General features: G+C 36.6%; 1 protein-coding gene across 3 annotated transcripts in view; it reads left to right on the plus strand.

The window, feature by feature from the left end:
• FUT8 (fucosyltransferase 8) overlaps window positions 1–19,709 on the plus strand; it is a 318,044-nt gene that overhangs the window by 191,910 nt on the left and 106,425 nt on the right. For all 3 annotated transcript variants that reach the window (XM_061182670.1, XM_061182669.1, XM_061182671.1), the window contains 2 exons: window positions 17,625–17,740; window positions 17,857–18,019. In XM_061182670.1, the coding sequence (XP_061038653.1) occupies window positions 17,625–17,740; window positions 17,857–18,019 (279 nt within the window). The remainder of the gene's footprint in view (window positions 1–17,624; window positions 17,741–17,856; window positions 18,020–19,709) is intronic.

Here is a 19,709-nt window from a genome sequence, read left to right on the forward strand (position 1 = left end):
TGAAATGTAGAAATTTCTCCAAAACCCAATAAGTGTTAAAAGTAGAATAGCTTCATAATATTTCAACCCAGAAAACCTAGAATAATAGGCTTAAATTTCCTGCTACAACCTGTATCTTGGGCATTTTCTTCCTTTAAAGGTATTCATTTCTTAATGCAAAGCATGAGTTTAAAAAAAAGTGTGTCAATTAGATTTTTGACAAAGTAATTGGATTTTCCATTTACTCATATTTCAGTTTTACGAATGCTTTACTTTTCACTTCTCTCTGATCTTTATCTGACTACTTGACAAGAGCTTTGTTTTTTTTCCTTGTCTTTACCACCTCATTCTTCTTTTTCCCCTTGGCTATGGTAGCCAGTGGTTTGTTTGTTAGTTCATTTATTCAAAAGTGTTTATGAAGCAACTACTGTGTGTCAGAGAATGTGTTAGGTGCTAGATATAGAACAGTGCCCTCACAGATTTAACGTAGCAGAGAGGAGAGACAAGCACTTGCATCAAATAAGTGGTTATAAAAACAACCTAAATCACCATCAGTAGGGGAAGGGTTAAATAGCTTATGATGTCTCCATGAAGTGAATATTTTGTAGCTATTAATAAATAGGTATATATATTACATTTCTAGAAAAGTGCATAAGACACTGTCAACAGTGTTTGCCTCTATTGAGGGTCCACGGGGACTGGACTTATTCATTGTATACAATGTTGTACCTTAAGAAAGAAATAAACCTCTAGGGACTTCCCTGGTGGTCCAGCAGTTAAGACTCCACGCTCCCAGTGCAGGGGGCCTGGGTTTGATACCTGGTCGGGGAACTAAGATCCCGTATACCACAACTACTAAGCCCATGTGCCGCAACTACTGAGCCCGCACGCCACAACTACTGAGCCCGCATGCCACAACAAAGAGCCCACACGCCACAACAAGAGCCCGCATGCCGCAGCGAAGACCCAGCACAGCCACAATAAATAAATAAATAATAAAAAATTAAAACAAAAAAACAAGAACCTCTGTATAGAAAAAAAAAAAACTCTATTCATGTATTTTCAGTGAAACTCTAAGTAAATAAAATTTAAAGAAAATCAGCAGTACACTGAATAAGCAAATAAATAAGCAATTACATTAACAGGGGTGCTGTTGTCACATTTGAAGTGAGCAAGGACAACTGTCACTCTAGATTGTTCTGTTTTTGGCTGCTGGATGATGAAAGAATGGTCTGGTTTACACTTTCTATTTCACTTGTCAGAATAAACATGGTCACAGGTTTCCTTGGAGAATTGAGCCTGAGACCTATTTTGTGTTGATATCATAGTACCTTAGAGCTGAATTTCAATACAGATTTTCCCATGTGATTATTCTGTTAAAACTGATGTTGTTGCTTGACCCTTCTACTCTTTCTTGGGTTCCATTTCGAATTTTTACACACTAGCTAAAATGAATAAGTATAACCACAAGAAGCAGTTCATTTGCATAAAATGATATTTTCTCTTGATAGGTCTCTTCCATCTGTCTAATTTGACAAAGCTCTTGGCAAAGCTTGACACTTGAATAAATGTAATTACTTTTTGTGCTTTTGCTGGGAATATTTTAGTTCCATGAGTGGCCACTTAAAATTCTAACTGAAAAAAAAAACAAATAAAGAATGAGCGTCTCTGAGTTACTGAGTGTAATGCCAATTTTCAGCCAGTTTAGTTCATATTTATAAATGGTCCAAATTTATGGTAGTCTTAGTAGTTTATTGGCAGGATGCCAATAATATACAGTCTCTTTATAGATTGCTTTTTAAAAAAATTGTTTTTATTGGGTGAAATGATCTTAGCTGTTCTAGTCCTCTATAGTAATGACTAAAAAAAGTTTAGGTAGATGATGAACAGCCATGTTGATTAATCTCTTCTAAATAAAAGATATTTTACTTGATATTTTTATAGCAATATTCTTTTTTTACTTTTAAAAAATTTAATTATATATATAATTTAGTATTGTGTTAGTTTCAAGTATACAGCAAAGAGATTCAGTTTTATACATGTGTGTATATATATATACACACACACATATTTACATATATATATTCTTTTTCAGATTCTTTTACATTATATGTTACTACAAGATATTGAATACAGTTCCTTGTGCTATACAGTAGGTCCTTGTTGTTTATCTATTTTATATATAGTAGTATGTATATGCTAATCCCAACCTCCCAATTTATCTCCCCCACCCCCTCCCCCACACCTTCCCTTTGGGAACCATAAGTTTGTTTTCTATGTCTGTGAGTCTATTTCTGTTTCGTAAATAAGTTCATTTATATAATGTTTTTAGATTCCATGTATACGTGATATCATATATTTGTCTTTTTCTGTCTGACTTACTTCACTTAATATGAGAATCTCTAGGTCCATCCATGTTGCTGCAAATGGCATTATGTCATTCTTTTTATGGGTGAGTAATATTCCCTTGTATATGTGTACCACATCTTCTTTATCCATTCATCTGTCAATGGACATTTAGGTTGCTTCCATGACCTGGCTATTGTAAATAGTGCTGCAATGAACATTGGGGTGCACGTGTCTTTTTGAATTATGGTTTTCTCTGGGTATATGCCCAGTAGTGGGATTGCTGGGTCATATGGTAATTCTATTTTTAGTTTTTTAAGGAACCTCCATACTATTCTCCATAGTGGCTGTATCAATTTACATTCCCACCGACAGTGCAAGAGGATTCCCTTTTCTCCACACCCTCCAGCATTTATTATTTGTAGACTTTTTGATGATGGCAATTCTGACCTGTGTGAGGTGATACCTCATTGTAGTTTTGATTTGCACTTCTCTAATAATTAGTTGTGATGAGTATCTTTTCATTTGCCTGTTGGCCATCTGCAAGCCAACGAGAGGGGCCTCAGAAGAAACCAGACCTGTCAACACCTTGACTTTGGATTTTTAGCCTTCATAACTATGGAAATATAATTTTATTTTGTTTAAGCTACCAGCTTATGGTATTTTGTTATGGCAACCCTAACAAACTAATACAGCATATGAGAATTCCAATTTCTCTATATCTTCACCAACATTCAGTGTCTTTTATTTTTTATATTTGTTTATTTTATTTATTTATCTATTTATTTTTTAATTTTTATTTTTGGCTGCATCAGGTCTTAGTTGCGGCATGTGGGGTCTTTGTTGAGGCGTGTGGGATCTTTTTGTTGGGGCGCGGGCTCTTCGTTGTGGCCCAGGCTTCTCGCTAGTTGTGGCGTGTGGGTTTTTTTCTCTCTGTAGTTGTGGCGCACGGGCTCCAGGGTGTGTGGGCTCTGTAGTTTGCGGCATGCGGGCTCTCTCGTTGAGGCGCATGAGCTCAGTAGTTGTGGCATGCAGGCTTAGTTGCCCCACAGCATGTGGGATCTTAGTTTCCTGAACAGGGATTCAACCCATGTCCCCCGCATTGGAAGGCAGATTCTTTAACACTGGACCACCAGGGAAGTCCCCTATGTCTTACTTTTAATTATTATCATTCTAATAGCTAAGAAATGGTATCTGTCTCTGTTTTAATTTGAATATCCTGGCAACTAAAATTTTAAAGTTGATCACTTCTCAGGATTATTAATCATTAAAGTTCTCATCTGTGAATTTCTAGTTCATATATTTTGTACATTTTTCTATTAGATTGTCTTTCTCTTATAGATTTGAAGGAGTTCTTTATGTAATCTAGGTAATAATTTAGATACTTTCCATTATCCTCTCTCCATTGGTGAGTTGCCTATAAGCTTTATTGCATACAAATTCCTGTTCCTATTTAAGGCAGTTAGATTTATCAACCTCTCTTTTTATAGTTTGGGCTTTTAAAATCTTGTTTAAGAAATTCACCTCTTTTCCAAGGTCATGAAGAATATAAAATTTCTTCTAAAATTTAAAATTTTTGATTGATTATTTAATTTTCACATTTGCCAAGAAGGAAGCCAGGTGTCTAAGCAAGCACTTATTGACTACTTTATCTTTCCCTAATAATTTAGAATGATACCTCCATCATATATTTTGGGATCTGTTTCTGGGTGCTTTATTCTTTGGTTCCATTAATTTATCTGACCTTATGCCAGTACCACACTGATGTTATGTTTAGTTATCTGATTGGGCAAATCCTCCCTCCTGCTTATTATTTTGCAAATTTTCTAGTCTATTTGAGGATTTTGGTCTTTCATTTGAATCTTAGGATCACCTTGTCATTCAATTAAAAAATCCTTTTGTAAGAATTATATCCAGTCAATTTGGGGAATGGTTAATTCTTCAGAAAATGTATGATTTTTCTCATACAAATCTTGTTATTTGTTTAGATTTATTCCTTAGTACTTTATCATTTTGTTATTGCTATTTTAAATGTGATTTTTAAAAAAGGTACATTTTGTAATTTGTGGTTCTTGTTGTTTAGGAACGTTAAACTAATTTTTATATATCTTAATACTGTATCTAGAAATTTCCCTGAACTCTTAATGCAATTAGTTTGTGGATTATATTGGATTTTCTACAGTAAAGACCATATCATATGTGAATTACAATAGTTGTTTCTTCCTTTCCTTTGTTTGTAAGTCTTACTTTCTCTTACTGCCTTGGCTAAGACGTCCAGCACAGTGGTGAACAGAGCAGTGATGGCAGACATTTCTTCTGTTGTTCTTAACTTTAAAAGGAATACTTCTAATTATTTGATCCATGGAATGTGATTTTTACTAGGGATTTTTTGCTATATACTCCTTGTCAACTAGGTATTCTTGGGATAAAGTCTAGTCATCATGTATTTTTTAAAACATTGCTATCTTTATTAATATATCACTTAGGATTTTAAAAATAAGTTTTTAATTGAATTGGCCTTTAATTTTCCTTTTCTTGACCTTTACACTATTTTTCTATCAGTCTTATACTAATTTCAGGAATGGAATTTTGGAACTTCATCTCTTTATATTCCCTAGGAAAAAATTCAGATAGCTGTCTTATGAGCATTTGTGAAACTCATGTATAAAAATGCCTGATCCTAGAGTTTTTTAAATTAAATAGGTTTTTGATTACTGATTCAATTTCTGTTTCTTCTTGAATCTATTTTGGTAATTCAATTGCCTCTGGAAGTTATTTATTTTTTCCATATTTTAAAATTAAGTGCCTGAAAATATTCATAGTATTTTGTGATGAGTTTTAAAATTCTTTACCTGTGCTTTTGATTCTCTTTTGATTCCTAATATTGTTTATTTGTGCCTAGGTTCTTTTTCTTAAATTAATATCTTTACTGTCCAACATTCATGGCAAAATCATTGAAAGTATTGATATTTAAGAAAGGCAACCTGTTTTAAATGAATTATTAAATATATTTCTGATGACAAAAGTTTAATTTCTCTGAGAGAGCTGTATAATCACTACACTTAGGCTACAAATTCACTGTTTTTTCATATTCTGGCTGCAAAGCAGGAATTTACTGGTTTTCATATTTTTGGACAGATCTGCTGAATTCCCTGAAGAGTGGGGCTTATGTTTGTGTATTAGAAGGGCAACTTCATATTTGAATGAAGATTTTCTTGAAATGTCTTATTCAGGAGAATTTGATAATTTTTAAAATGTACATCATGTCAGAAAAACTGAACATGTAGTCATTTTTAATAGGGAATGAGGATTATCTATAAGAAACCCTGTTTAATATTCCATGACATTAAATATAAGCAATGAACCAGGCCAGCCACACAGTATATACTTTTCTTGCATTTCCCTGATGACTAATGATGTTTAACATCTTTTAATTTGCTTATTTGCTATTCTTTTTTTTTTTTTTTTTTTTTGTATGTGGAGTATCTATTCAAATCTCTTTGTCCACTTTTGTTTTTAGTTTTGTTTTTGTTTTGCTTGGGTTGTGTTCTGATGATTGGATCCTTTATATAGTTTAGACACAAATCCTTTAACAGATATAAGATTTGCAGATATTTTCTTCTAGTCTTTGTCATGTCTTTCCATTGTCTTAAGAGTGTCTTTCTTTTATGTATCATGCTTTTGGTGTCATATGTAAGAAAACTTTGCCTAACTGATGATCATAAAGGTATATTTCTTGTTTTCTTCCAGAAGTTTTATTGTTGTAAAAGCTATCCTTTCTCCACTGAATTACCTTTGTGACTTTGTAAAAATCAGTTTTACATATATGTATGGTCCTATTCCTGGACTCTATTTTGTTTCATTGATCTCTTTGTTTATCTTTATGCCAGTAGCTCACTGTCTTGATTATTGTAACTTTACTGTAAGTCTTGATATCAGATGATGTTAGTCTTTCAGTTTTCTTAGTCTTTTTCAGATTTGTTTTTACTGCTTTAGGTGTTTGCATTTCCATATGAATTTTTGAATTGGCCTGTCAATTTCTAAGCAAAGTTTATAATTTTCAGTTTGCAGGTTTTATACTCTTTTACTGAGTCATATTTAATTTTTCATGGTTTTTATGCTATGGTTAGGTAATAATGTGTTTTGACATGTCAGTTTCCCATTGTTTTTTCCTAGAATGTAGAAATACGTTGAATTTTATATGTTGATTTTGTATTCTGCAGGCTTTTAAAACTCCATCAGATTTTCTACTTGGGGACTTACAAGCTTCATGAATTTAGATGTTCAGATCACTCACCAGAGTTGGGAATTATTTTTAAAATAAGCCTTCTGCCCCTTTCTCCTTTTCTTTTCCTTCTAGGACCTCAATAATCATAGAATGTTTTGCTTGTGGAATTTCATAAATTCCCTTAGTCTTTCTTCACTCTTTTCCTTTCTGTTTTCTTTTTGCTCCTCTGACTGGATAATTTCAAATGAGCTGTATTCAGGTTCACTAATTCTTTCTTCTCCTTGGTCAGGTCTGCTATTGAAGCTTTTTGTTGAATTCTTTAGTCATTGTATTTTTCAGGTCTAGGATTCCTGTTGTTTCTGTTTCTGTTTTGTTATGGTTTCTATTTGTTTGTTGAATTTACAATTTTGTTACATGCATTGTTTTCCTAATTTTTATTGGCTGTGTATCTATGTTTTCTCATAGTTCTCTGAATTTCTTTAAGAGGGCCATTCTAAATTCTTCGTTAAACAGTTGATAGATCTTCATTTCCTTAGGTATAGTTATTGTAGCTTTATTAGTTTCCTTTGATTGTGTTATGTTTACCTGATTCCTCATGATGCTTCTATCCTTGTGTGGATATCTGCTCCTTTGAGAAAGTGATCTCTTTTACAGCCTTTACAGATTTGCTTCATCAGGGAAAGGCCTTTACCAGTCAGCTCAGCTTGGGGTTCTGGATGGGCAGCTGGTAGCAGCCTTGGACAAGGCATGCTTACTCTCAGGGTCTCTAGTTGGATGGGACTACTGCACGTGCTCTGAGGTTGGGGAGCCAGAGGGCTGTCATTTTTCTGAATTTGGGTAGGCCTCATGGCTGGGCTTCACATTCAAACAGAACTGCTGGCTGGGATCTGTGTTCAGGCAGGGGTATTTGCTGGGCTCTGCAGTCACCTGCTCAGGCAGGGTTTCAGGCCATGTTCTCTGGCCTGGTGTTCAGGGAGTGCTGCTGGTTGCATTCTGGGAATGGGCAGGGCTGCACGCTTGGCTCCACATTCATCCATGGTAGGGTAGAGCCTCAAGCTGTGCCCCCCTGGTTTGATGTTGCCATTAGCTGGACTCTACATTCAGTCAAAGCCATACACAGGACTTTGTGATCAGATGGGAACTCAGGCCATACTCCTTGATCAGATTGGGACCACAGGCTCTGCCCCAGAATTGGGTGGGCCTGCAGGCTGGGTTTTGCAATTGAGAAGGCAACTGGCTGTGCTCCACTGTTTGACAAAGTCTCTTGCTGGGCTTCTTGGCCAGGTAGGGCTGCCAGCTATATCTCACTGTTGGGTGGGGCTAGAGGCTATGCTCCATGGTTTCTGGGCTCACTGGTTGGGTGGAGCCACAGGCTATGCTTTGTGATTGGGTGAAGTGGCTGGCTGGGCATTCAACCTGGGTGAGTCTGCAGGCTATGCTTAGCAACTGGGTGGGCCGTAGGCTATGCTGTGCTGCTGTACAGCACTGTAGGCTGGGCTCCACATAGTCAGTACCAGAGGCCAGGCTTCAAAGTTGCTGAGGGTCACTGTTTGGGCTTCCTCAGTCAGACAGAACCAGTGGTCATGCTCTGCAGTTGGGCAAGGCTCCTGGCTTGGCTCTCTGCCTGAACAGGCTTGTAGAATGGACTCTAGAGCTGACCAGGGTCTCTGGCTGAGCAACCTGGTGAGGCTGGAGACTATGTTCAACAGTATGCTTCTGGCTCGGCTCCCTGTTTGAGCAAGCCTGTAGAATGGGCTCTGTGTCTGCCTTAAATCCCTGGCCAGACTTCCTGGTCAGGTTGGCTGTAGGCTAGGCTTGGCAGTTGGGTGGGGCTACCGACCTGCTTTCCTCCTAAGAAGGCTGTAGGATGTACTGCATGGCTGCCCGCAACTGCCTGGCATCTTTGGCTGGTCTTCACTGTTGGGTGGGGTTGGGGAGGCTATGCTCAGCAGTTGGGTGTGGCCAGTGACTTGCTTCCTTGCTTGGGTGGACTGTAGGATGTGTTGGGTGACTGCCTAGCATCTCAGACCAGGCTTCCTGCTCAAGTGGGGTTGGAGGCTATGCCCAGCAGTTGGGTGGGGCTGCTGACTTGCTTCCCTGTATAGGGAGAGCACTAGAATTTGGTCCTCCACCAAGATAGCACTCTGGTTGGGGACCCAATAAGGCAGAAATGCCAACCAGATTCCCTGACCAGCTGGGGTCACGGGCTCAGCTCTGCAAATGGTCAGAGTCGCTGGTTGGGATCTCCGCTCAGGCCCGACCACTAGCAGGAATGAAGTCTGCCAGGATTCGCACACTCAGTGCTGTGAGCCCCTTTCCCCTTCTCTATCTCTAACTGATTCCCGTGATAATCCCTGTGAGGCAGTGCTTAAGTGGGCCTCCTGTTGCCAAAAGCTCAGCTTCTCTGTACACTGGTGCCGAATCGAATCTCGGAGACAGAGTTTTGGATGAAGTAGAAAAGGATAGCTTTATCACTTTGCCAGGCACAGGGGGACACAGCAGGTTCCTGCTTTAAAAAACTATGTGGCCCAACTTGAAGAGGATACTGAGAAGTTATATAGTAATGGTTTAAAGAGGGCATGATCAGCGCGTGGACATTCTTCTGATGGGTTGGTGGTGAGGTAAGTAGGAGTCAGCATCATCAGCCTTCAGGTTCCAGCTGGTCTAGGGTCTGCATGCTTGTGGACAGCATACCATTGTTAATCTTAACTTCTCCCACCTGGAGGGGGTTTCAGTATCTGCAAAACAGCTCAAAGACATTGTTTTGTGTATCCCTTGATAGGGAACCAGGACCTTGCCCCCAAGGTTGCACTGTTGGTTCTCTTGACTGTTTGTTTATCCCTGGTCTTGTATCCCCTCCCATCCCTAGTTAACAACTGCCTGAATCTGCCTGTTGGAACTCAAGGAATGTCATGGAGGCTGATGAAGGCTATTGATTGTCATCAAAGAAATGGGGGGCACAGAAAAGCTTTGTGTCCAGGAGCTCCACAGGACCCTGCTCGGTATCACTCCCAGGAAGTATCTGGAATGCTGGGGAAGCTTCATGTCCTCTTGCGCTCCCCTTTTCCCACAGGAGAAACTTTAGGCCCAGGGGATCCCCTCAGTGCAGCACTGATCTGACCTTGGTGGGCGGGCTGTTGTCAAAGTGAAAACACTCCTCTTACCCTTCTCATGCTGTTTTTCTCAGATTTTGTGGTCAAAAGGGATGCTTCAGACTCACCCCTTTGTTCTGGGATCTTCAGAAAGGTATCTTGTCTATGGATAGTTGCTAGTTTCCCTTTCCCTGAGGGGGACTGAAGTCAGTAACCACATATTTTGCCATCCATCTTTCTCCTGATTCCAGTTTTATTAAACCATTGTTTCATATGCTTTATCTGGGTTTTCAGTTGTTTCAGGCTTAATGGTAAATCTGATCTCTGTTATTTCGTCTTGGCCAGAAGACATTCTATATATCTTTTTGCACAGTGAATATAATAAAACATTCAATTACCTAAATATTCAGATAAAGAGACTGTTCTTGCAGATTGACTTTTTTCTTTATGGGGTTTGGAAAGAATAGTCCTTTCCAATAGTCCTTATTCTGTACATTTTTTGCATTGACTTCTCTATTACTTTTCTTTACCTATAGTTTATCCACAGTTGGATTAGATTATTGCATCACTAATAATCTAATGAATTATTAGAAATCACTAATTCATTTCTATTTTATTAGAATTAGATTGGCTTTAGTACTTAATGGAATTCTGCCGAAAAGACCTTATGCTATTTCTTCATGCCTGTTTTCCCCTAACTTTATTCCATCAATGTATGAAGAAATGAGATAAAAAGGAGGACCTAGACATATCTTTCTATTGTCTGAAATTTTGTATCACTAAAGTATATTCCGGAAAAGGAAATGCTTATCCTATGGTATATTGCTGCTAAAATATTGAATAAATTACAAGGCGTGGTACTTTTATTTTGTTTGAAATTATTTCCTAAAACCCAGCCATCTAATTCAGAAAGTAAGAGCCAAGTTCTACAAACTATATACGAGGAAATGCCTCATTTATGAATGTATACATATTTGTGCTCATGAATTGGGTAATTATGCACCTAACAACTCTCTTCATTTTATCATTATTCTGTTGTTTGTATACAAATGAAGGCTTTTTTACTTCAAATTCTGTAGCCTGGAAAACTCATGCTTAGAGGATGGCTATCTTTCCTGCTTCCGTTCAGTGTTAGTGCATACAAGTTCATGTGAAATTATAGAATACCTTATTTACTCTGATATAACTGTAACAGGAGCTTCTTTACTAAACATGCATTCTGAAGTGGTCAACTAATTAACAGTTAATTTGGCTTCATCTGTTATATAAAAATGCTAGAAAAGGTATTAAAAATTTCATATGTCTTCTTTTTGAATTTTATTTTATTTTTTATACGGCAGGTTCTTATTAGTTGTCTGTTTTATACATATTAGTGTATATATGTCAATCCCAATCTCCCAGTTCATCCCACCACCACCACCACCACATCCCCCCACCCCCACCCCCACTTTCCCCCCTTGGGGTCCATACGTTTCTTCTCTACATCTGTGTCTCTATTTCTGCCTTGCAAACTGGTTCACCTGTACCATTTTTCGAGATTCCACATATATGTGTTAATATATGATATTTGTTTTTCTCTTTCTGACTTACTCTGTATGACAGTCTCTAGGTCCATCCATGTCTCTACAAATGACTGAATTTCGTTCCTTGTTATAGCTGAGTCATATTCCATTGTATATATGTACCACATCTTCTTTATCCATTCGTCTGTCGATGGGCATTTAGGTTGCTTCCGTGACCTGACTATTGTAAATAGTGCTGCATTGAACATTGGGGTCCATGTGTCTTTTTGAATTTATGGTTTTATCTGGGTATATGCCCAATAGTGGGACTGCTGGGTCATATGGAAATTCTATTTTTAGTTTTTTGCAGAACGTCCATACTGTTCTCCGTAGTGGCCGTATCAACTTACATGCCAACGAACGGTGCAAGAAGGTTCCCTCTTCTCCAGCCTCTCCAGCATTTGTTGTTTGTAGATTTTCTGATGATGCTCATTCTAACCAGTGTGAGGTGATACCTCATTGTAGTTTTGATTTGCATTTCTCTAATAATTGGTGATGTTGAGCAGCTTTTCATGTGCCTCTTGGCCATCTGTGTGTCTTCTTTGGAGAAATGTCTATTTAGATCTCCTGCCCATTTTTGATTGGGTTGTTTCTTTTTTGATATTGAGCTGCATGAGCTGCTTGTATATTTTGGAGATTAATCCTTTGTCCGTGGATTCATTTGCATGTATTATCTCACATTCTGAGGGTTGTCTTTTTGTCTTGTTTATAGTTTCCTTTGCTGTGCAAAAGCTTTGAAGTTTCATTAGGTCCCATTTGTTTATTTTTGTTTTTATTTCCATTACTCTAGGAGGTGGGTCAAAAAAGATCTTGCTGTGATTTATGTCAAAGAATGTTCTTCCTATGTTTTGCTCTAAGAGTTTTATAGTGTCTGGTCTTACATTTAGGTCTTTAATCCATTTTGAGTTTATTTTTGTGTATGGTGTTAGGGAGTGTTCTAATTTCATTCTTTTACAGGTAGCTGTCCAGTTTTCCTAGGACCACTTATTGAAGAGACTGTCTTTTCTCCATTGTATATCCTTGCCTCCTTTGTCATAGATTAACTGACCATAGGTGCGTGGGTTTATGTCTGGGCTTTCTATCCTGTTCCATTGATCTATATTTCTGTCTTTGTGCCAGTACCATATTGTCTTGATTACTGTGGCTTTGTAGGATAGTCTGAAGTCAGGGAGTCTGATTTCTCCAGCTCCGTTTTTTTCCCTCAAGATTGCTTTGGCTATTCAGGGTCTTTTGTGTCTCTATACAAATATTAAGATTTTTTTTTTCTAGTTCTGTAAAAAATGCCATTGATAATTTGATAGGGATGGCATTGAATCTATAGATTGCTTTGGGTAGTATAGTCATTTTCACAATATTGATTCTTCCAATCCAAGAATATGGTATGTATCTCCATCTGTTTGTGTCATCTTTGATTTCTTTCATCAGTATCTTATAGTTTTCTGAGTACAGGTCTTTTACCTCCTTAGGTAGGTTTACTCCTAGGTATTTTATTATTTTTGTTGCAGTGGTGAATGGGATTGTTTCCTTAATTTCTCTTTCTGATCTTTTGTTCTTAGTGTATAGGAATGCAAGAGATTTCTATGCATTAATTTTGTATCCTGTAACTTTACCAAATTCATTGATGAGCTCTAGTAGTTTTCTGGTGGTATCTTTAGGATTATCTATGTATAAGTATCATGTCATCTGCAAACAGTGACAGTTTTACTTCTTTTCCAATTTGTATTCCATTTATTTCTTTTTCTTCTCTGCTGTGGCTAGGACTTCCAAAACTATGTGGAATAATAGTGGTGAGAGTGGACATCCTTGTCTCGTTCCTGATCTTAGAGGAAATGCTTTCAGTTTTTCACCATTGAGAATGATGTTTGCTGTGGGTTTGTCGTATATGGCCTTTATGATGTTGAGGTAGGTTTCCTCTGTGCCCACTTCCTGGAGGGTTTTTATCATAAATGTGTGTGGAATTTTATCAAAAGCTTTTTCTGCATCTATTGAGATGATCATATTGTTTTCATTCTTTAATTTGTTAATATGGTGTATCACATTGATTGATTTGCGTATATTGAGGAATCCTTGCATCCCTCGGATAAATCTCACTTGATCATGGTGTATGACCCTTTTAATGTGTTGTTGGATTCTGTTTGCTAGTATTTTGTTGAGGATTTTTGCATCTATATTCATTAGTGATATTGTTCTCTAATTTTCTTTTTTGTAGTATCCCTGTCTGGTTTTGGTATCAGGGTGATGGTGGCCTCATAGAATGAGTTTGGGAGTGTTCCTTCCTCTGCAATATTTTGGAAGAGTTTGAGAAAGATGGGTGTTAGCTCTTCTCTAAATGTTTGATAGTATTCACCTGTGAAGCAATCTGGTCCTGGACTTTTGTTTGTTGGAAGATTTTTAATCACAGTTTCAATTTCATTACTTGTGATTGGTCTGTTCATATTTTCTATTTGTTCCTGGTTCAGTTTTGGAAAGTTATACCTTTTTAAGAATTTGTCCATTTCTTAAGGCTTTCCATTTTCATGACTACCATTTTCAAGGTTGTCTTTGGCATAGAGTTGCTTGTAGTAGTCTCTTATGATCTTTTGTTTTTCTGCAGTGTCTGTTGTAACGTCTCCATTTTCATTTCTAATTTTATTGATTTGAGTCCTCTCCCTCTCTTTCTTGATGAGTCTGGCTAACGGTTTATCAATTTTGTTTATCTTCTTAAAGAACCAGCTTTTAGTTTTATTGATCTTTGCTACTGTTTTCTTCATTTATATTTCATTTATTTCTCCTCTGATCTTTATGATTTCTTTCCTTCTACTAACTTTGGGTTTGTTTGTTTGTTCTTCTTTCTCTAGCTCCTTTAGGTGTAAGACTAGATTGTTTATTAGAGATTTTTATTGTTTCTTGAGGTAGCATTGTATTGCTATAAACTTCCCTCTTAGAACTGCTTTTGCTGCATCCCACAGGTTTTGGATTGTCATGTTTTTGTTGTCATTTGTCTCTAGGTATTTTTTGATTTTCTCTTTGATTCCTTCCGTGATCTCTTGGTTATTTAGTAACGTATTCTTTAGCCTCCATGTGTTTGTGTTTTTTATGTTTTTTCCCCTGTAATTGATTTCTAATCTCATAGCGTTGTGGTCAGAAAAGATGCTTGATGTGATTTCAGTTTTCTTAACTCTACTGAGGCTTGAATTGTGACCCAAGATGTGATCTATCCTGAAGAGTGTTCCATGTGCATTTGAGAAGAAAGTGTAATCTGCTGTTTTCGGATAGAATGTCCTGTAAATATCAATGAAATGTATTTGGTCTGTTGTGTCATTTAAAGCTTGTGCTTCCTTATTAATTTTCTGTCTGGTTGATCTTCCATTGGTGTAAGTGAGGTGTTAAAGTCCCCCACTATTACGGTGTTACTGTCTATTTCCTCTTTTATAGCTGTTAGCATTTGCCTTATGTATTGAGATGCTCCTATGTTGGGTGCATATATATTTATAATTGTTATATCTTCTTGTTGGATTGATTCCCTTGATCATTATGTAGTGTCCTTCTTTGTCTCTTCTAACATTCTTTATTTAAAGTCTGTTTTATCTGATATGAGTATTGCCACTCCAGCTTTCTTTTGATTTCCATTTGCATGGAATATCTTGTTCCATCCCCTCACTTTCAGTCTGTATGTGTCCCTAGGTCTGAAGTGGGTCTCTTGTAGACAGCATATATACGGGTCTTGTTTTTGTATCCATTCAGCAAACCTGTGTCTTTTGGTTAGAGCATTGAATCCATTCACATTTAAGGTAATTATTGATATATATGTTCCTATTACCATTTTCTTAATTGTTTTGTATTTCTTTTCGTAGGTCCTTTTCTTCTCTTGTGTTTCCCACTTAGAGAAGTTCCTTTAGCATTTGCTGCAGAGCTGGTTTGGTGGTGCTGAATTCTCTTAGCTTTTGCTTGTCTGTAAAGCTTTTGATTTCTCCATCGAATCTGAATGAGATCCTTGCTAGGTAGATTAATCTTGGTTGTATATTCTTCCCTTTCATCACTTTTAATATATTGTGCCACTCCCTTCTGGCTTGTAGAGTTTCTGCTGAGAAATCAGCTCTTAACCTTATGGGAGTTCCCTTTTATGTTATTTGTCATTTTTCCCTTGTTGCTTTTAATAATATTTCTTTGTCTTTAATTTTTGTCAGTTTGATTACTATGTGTCTTGGCATGTTTCTCCTTGGGTTTATCCTGCCTGGGACTCTCTGCGCTTCCTGGACTTGGGTGGCTATTTCCTTTCCTACGTTAGGGAAGTTTTCATCTATAATCTCTTCAAATATTTTCTCGGGTCCTTTTCCTCTCTCTTCTCCTTTTGGGACCCCTATAATACAAATGTTTGTTTGTTTAGTGTTGTCCCAGAGGTCTCGTAGGCTGTCTTCATTTCTTTTCATTCGTTTGTCTTTATTCTGGTCCATGGCAGTGAATTCTACCATTCTGTCTTCCAGGTCACTCATCCGTTCTTCTGCTTCAGTTATTCTGCTATTGATTCCCTCTATTGTATTTTTCATTTCAGTTATTGTATTGTTCATCTCTGTTTGTTGGTTCTTTAATTCTTCTAGGTGTTTGTTCTTTAATTCTTCTAGGTCTTCGTTAAACATTTCTTGCATCTTCTCGATCTTTGCCTCCATTCTTTTTCCGAGGTCCTGGATCTTCTTCCCTATCACTATTCTGAATTCTTTTTCTGGAAGGTTGCCTATCTCCACTTCATTTAATTGTTTTCCTGGGGTTTTATCTTGTTCCTTCATTGGGTACATATCCCTCTGCCTTTTTATTTTGTCTATCTTTCTGGGAATGTGGTTTTCGTTCCACAGTCTGCAGGATTGTAGTTCTTCTTGCTTCTGCTGTCTGCCCTCTTCGTATTAGTTTTCTCCTCAGGTTGATAGCTAAGTTTAAGTTCTGCCGAGTATAATTTAGAAATTGTTTCCCAAAAATGATTGTGATGGTAAGAATAGATATCCCAGGCATTTTGATATTACAGCTCATCTGTAGAATGACTGACCCCAGATACAATAGTCCTGTTAAGCTTTATTGACAGACACTGTGCTTCGTACTTTTAGAGGCAGTTTCTCATTTAAATAGATTTTGGAAGAAAAATCAGCCATTATTTAATCTTCTTAATATTTTTTCAAAAGTATATATGTATATGTATGTATGTATGTAAATATGTGTATATGTATTAGTTTCCTATTGCTGCTGTAACACATACAATAAACTCTGTGGCTTAAAACAGAATAAATGGAAATTTATTCTGTTACAATTTGGGAGGGCAGATGTCTGAAATGAGTTTCACTGGGCCAAAACCAAGGTGTCAGTGAGGCCACATTCACTAGAGAAGCTCTAGGGGAGAATCTGTTTCTTTGCCTTTTCCAGCTTCTAAAGATGCCTTCCTTGCATTTTTTGCTCATGACCCCTTCCTCCATCTTCAAAACTAATTAACCACATCACCTTCTCCTCTTTTGTAATAAAATTTCCTTCTACTCCCCTCTTATAAGAACACTGTGGTTACAATTATGGCCCACCTGGGTAATCCAGGGCTGTCTCCCTATCTCAGGGTCCTTAACTTAATCACACATATAAGGATTCTTTTGTCACCTAAGGTAGCATTACAGGTTACAGGATTAGGATGTGGATATCTTTTATGGCCATAATGGTGTACAGAATACTTCCAGAAGTCACATAAAAACAAAATATGTTAGAAACAAGTACAGTTTGGAAAGAAGCTGTACAGGTTGATAATATAAGCAAGAGATCCTGGAGTTCCTCTGCTATATTCCAACATTTTGCATTATTGACTGATATTTTTCATTCCTGACGTAAACAGAACATTAATCTTCAGGTGTTTTTTCTGGTATACTTCATCTTCTATTCTTGTCTTTCCCTTCTTTATAAAACCCATGCTTAGTAATCTAAGGTCATGAGTTCATGAATCGGAACACAGATTTATATCTGATATTATAATTAATTTAGAAATAATTTGCATTTGAACATAGACACAGGTTCAGTTATGTGCTTTCTTACTCCTTTTAAGCCTTTTTGTCACCCTCTCCTTCAACTTTGTTATTCTCAGCACTAATGAAGAATTGATCACTTTGCCACTGATGGTGTTATTCTAAGTTGTATGATGAAAGTTTTTAGGAGAGAGTTCTAAAGGTTCCTTAATTCCTAGAAGATCATACATCTATGAGCTAGATTATTTTTTTCTGTGTTTGTTCAGTTTCATTCCAGTGTTTACATCTTACCCTATAGCTTTGGAGAGAAAATTTCATTTGGTACTTCTAATATATGATATGGTCCAGTGACTTCTAGAGTTACCAATAAATAATGTTTTTACAAAGTAAACATGTATTTTGTTGCATAATTTATAAGCTAAATGTTTACATTTTCTTCCTTGAACTACAGAATACCAGAAGGCCCCATTGATCAGGGCCCAGCTTCAGGAAGGGTTCGTGCTTTAGAAGAGCAGCTTGTGAAGGCCAAAGAACAGATTGAAAATTATAAGAAACAAACTAGAAATGGTAGGTAATGATACATTGTTTTTCCTCTTCAATATATTGACATTAGCACAAATAATTGAAAATTTCCTTTCATCAAAATGTTGGAAATGCTGATGCTCTCTATTCTTTGACTGCAGGTCTAGGGAAGGATCATGAAATCCTAAGGAGGAGGATTGAAAATGGAGCTAAAGAGCTCTGGTTTTTTCTACAAAGTGAGTTGAAGAAATTAAAGAATTTAGAAGGAAATGAACTCCAAAGACATGCAGATGAATTTCTGTCAGATTTGGGACATCATGAAAGGTACTACATTTACATTTCATTTGGGGTTTAGTAAAGATTATAATCTAAGAATGGGAAATGGGAACTTTTGTTAATTTCCCTGCTGAATGGTAAATGATACCTACCATGTTTAGAAGCAGTAGAGTACCTGAGGGCTCAGTGGACAATAATTTTCAAATGTAGTTCAACACCAGAAAATATTATTTTAAATGAATTTCTAGAAATCTTTATACCCTAAATAAACTCAGAAGATAGTGGTGTCAGCCAACAATGCATTAAAATATCTTCTTTAAACTTCCTTATTATACAACCAATATTTGAAGTGACGTGTACAGTTTTACATTACAGTACATTCATTGGAACTCATACTAAGGCTGCCAGTTATGTTTCTAACTGAAGCATTGAAAACTTTAAAATAGCAACTTTTTAGGGTTTCTAGTGAAAGGGTAATAAGTTTTTGATAAAAAGGAGCATTCTGTTAATTGCTCTTCCATTTAGTTGCTAGAAAGAAGAACCTGAAATCTGCCTAGTTAAATTTGTTTCTCTTGTTTGCACATTTCTGAAAATATGGAGTTTATCCTCCATAGGAAAGGACACATTTCGGTGCCGGTGTGTTCATGCAGAACAAAATGTATCTGAGAATCATTATAGATATGTAAAACCTGTCCTTAGGCCTCTTATTTATGCAAGTCTGTATTCCCAGTAGGATTCTGATGGCAATTGCTATCTCATTAGTGAACAATAGAAGAAAACTTGTTGTATTAACACAACCTACCACTGTGAAGAGGAAAAGAATTACCCACAACCAACAGATTCATATATATTAACATCATCAGCAATATTGTAGTGATTTTGAAATATTGCTCTGCTGTTTTAAGTGAAATTACAAATAAAATCTGTCAGTTTATTGGAATCATTTTAGCATTAGTGAATGTACAGCAATACGATAGCATAAATTTCAAGGGGCATTGACTTATTAGGCCACAGATTTGGCAGTCCCTTTGAAATTTTTAGCTTAGCTTGCAATCAAGCCATACTTAGACCACTAGACCAAATACTGTCCTTAATGCTTCTCTACCCTAAGCTGATTCTAGGCACCAAAGTTATGTTATTTGGAACTGTGTGCTTGTGCGCTTTGCTTATTGCAGTTGTATAGGAAAGTGTAGATCTGAAGCGGATTTGAGTTGGGCAGACTATATGGTATTTAAAGGATAATTTTGGCTCTTGACTACTGATAGAATGTTTAATTTTAAAGTTTGAGTGATTTAATTACTTGAGTATTTCATTGTTTGGTCTCTTCCAAATTAAAATAATTATTTATAAATTATTTTGTGCATATATTTTGTGACTATATGTAGAAATTGGAAAACATGTACAAATGAAAAATGTTGGGCCCTGAAAAGTTGATGTAAATCAATGTTAAGTTTTTTGTGAGTTGAATTCCGGTTTAAATACATTATGTTTCTTGACACTACCTTTTACCCTTTAAATAATAATATTTCACTGAAAACAAAAAAGGAAAGGTACCCAAAATATCCAAGTCGATTTCTTTTTCTGTCTTAAGCAGAAATTATAATGAACTTGGGATACAACATCGTAGGGTAGTAATTTAACTCCAGGCAGCCAGATTAGAATGCAGTGATACAAATAATGAGCAAAGGACAACCAAACATTAGAGAAGTAACCTTTCAAGTAATGAATGTACAAATAG

This window comes from Eubalaena glacialis, chromosome 2, assembly GCF_028564815.1.
Source record: "Eubalaena glacialis isolate mEubGla1 chromosome 2, mEubGla1.1.hap2.+ XY, whole genome shotgun sequence".
In the NCBI taxonomy this organism is placed as follows: Eukaryota; Metazoa; Chordata; class Mammalia; order Artiodactyla; family Balaenidae; genus Eubalaena; species Eubalaena glacialis.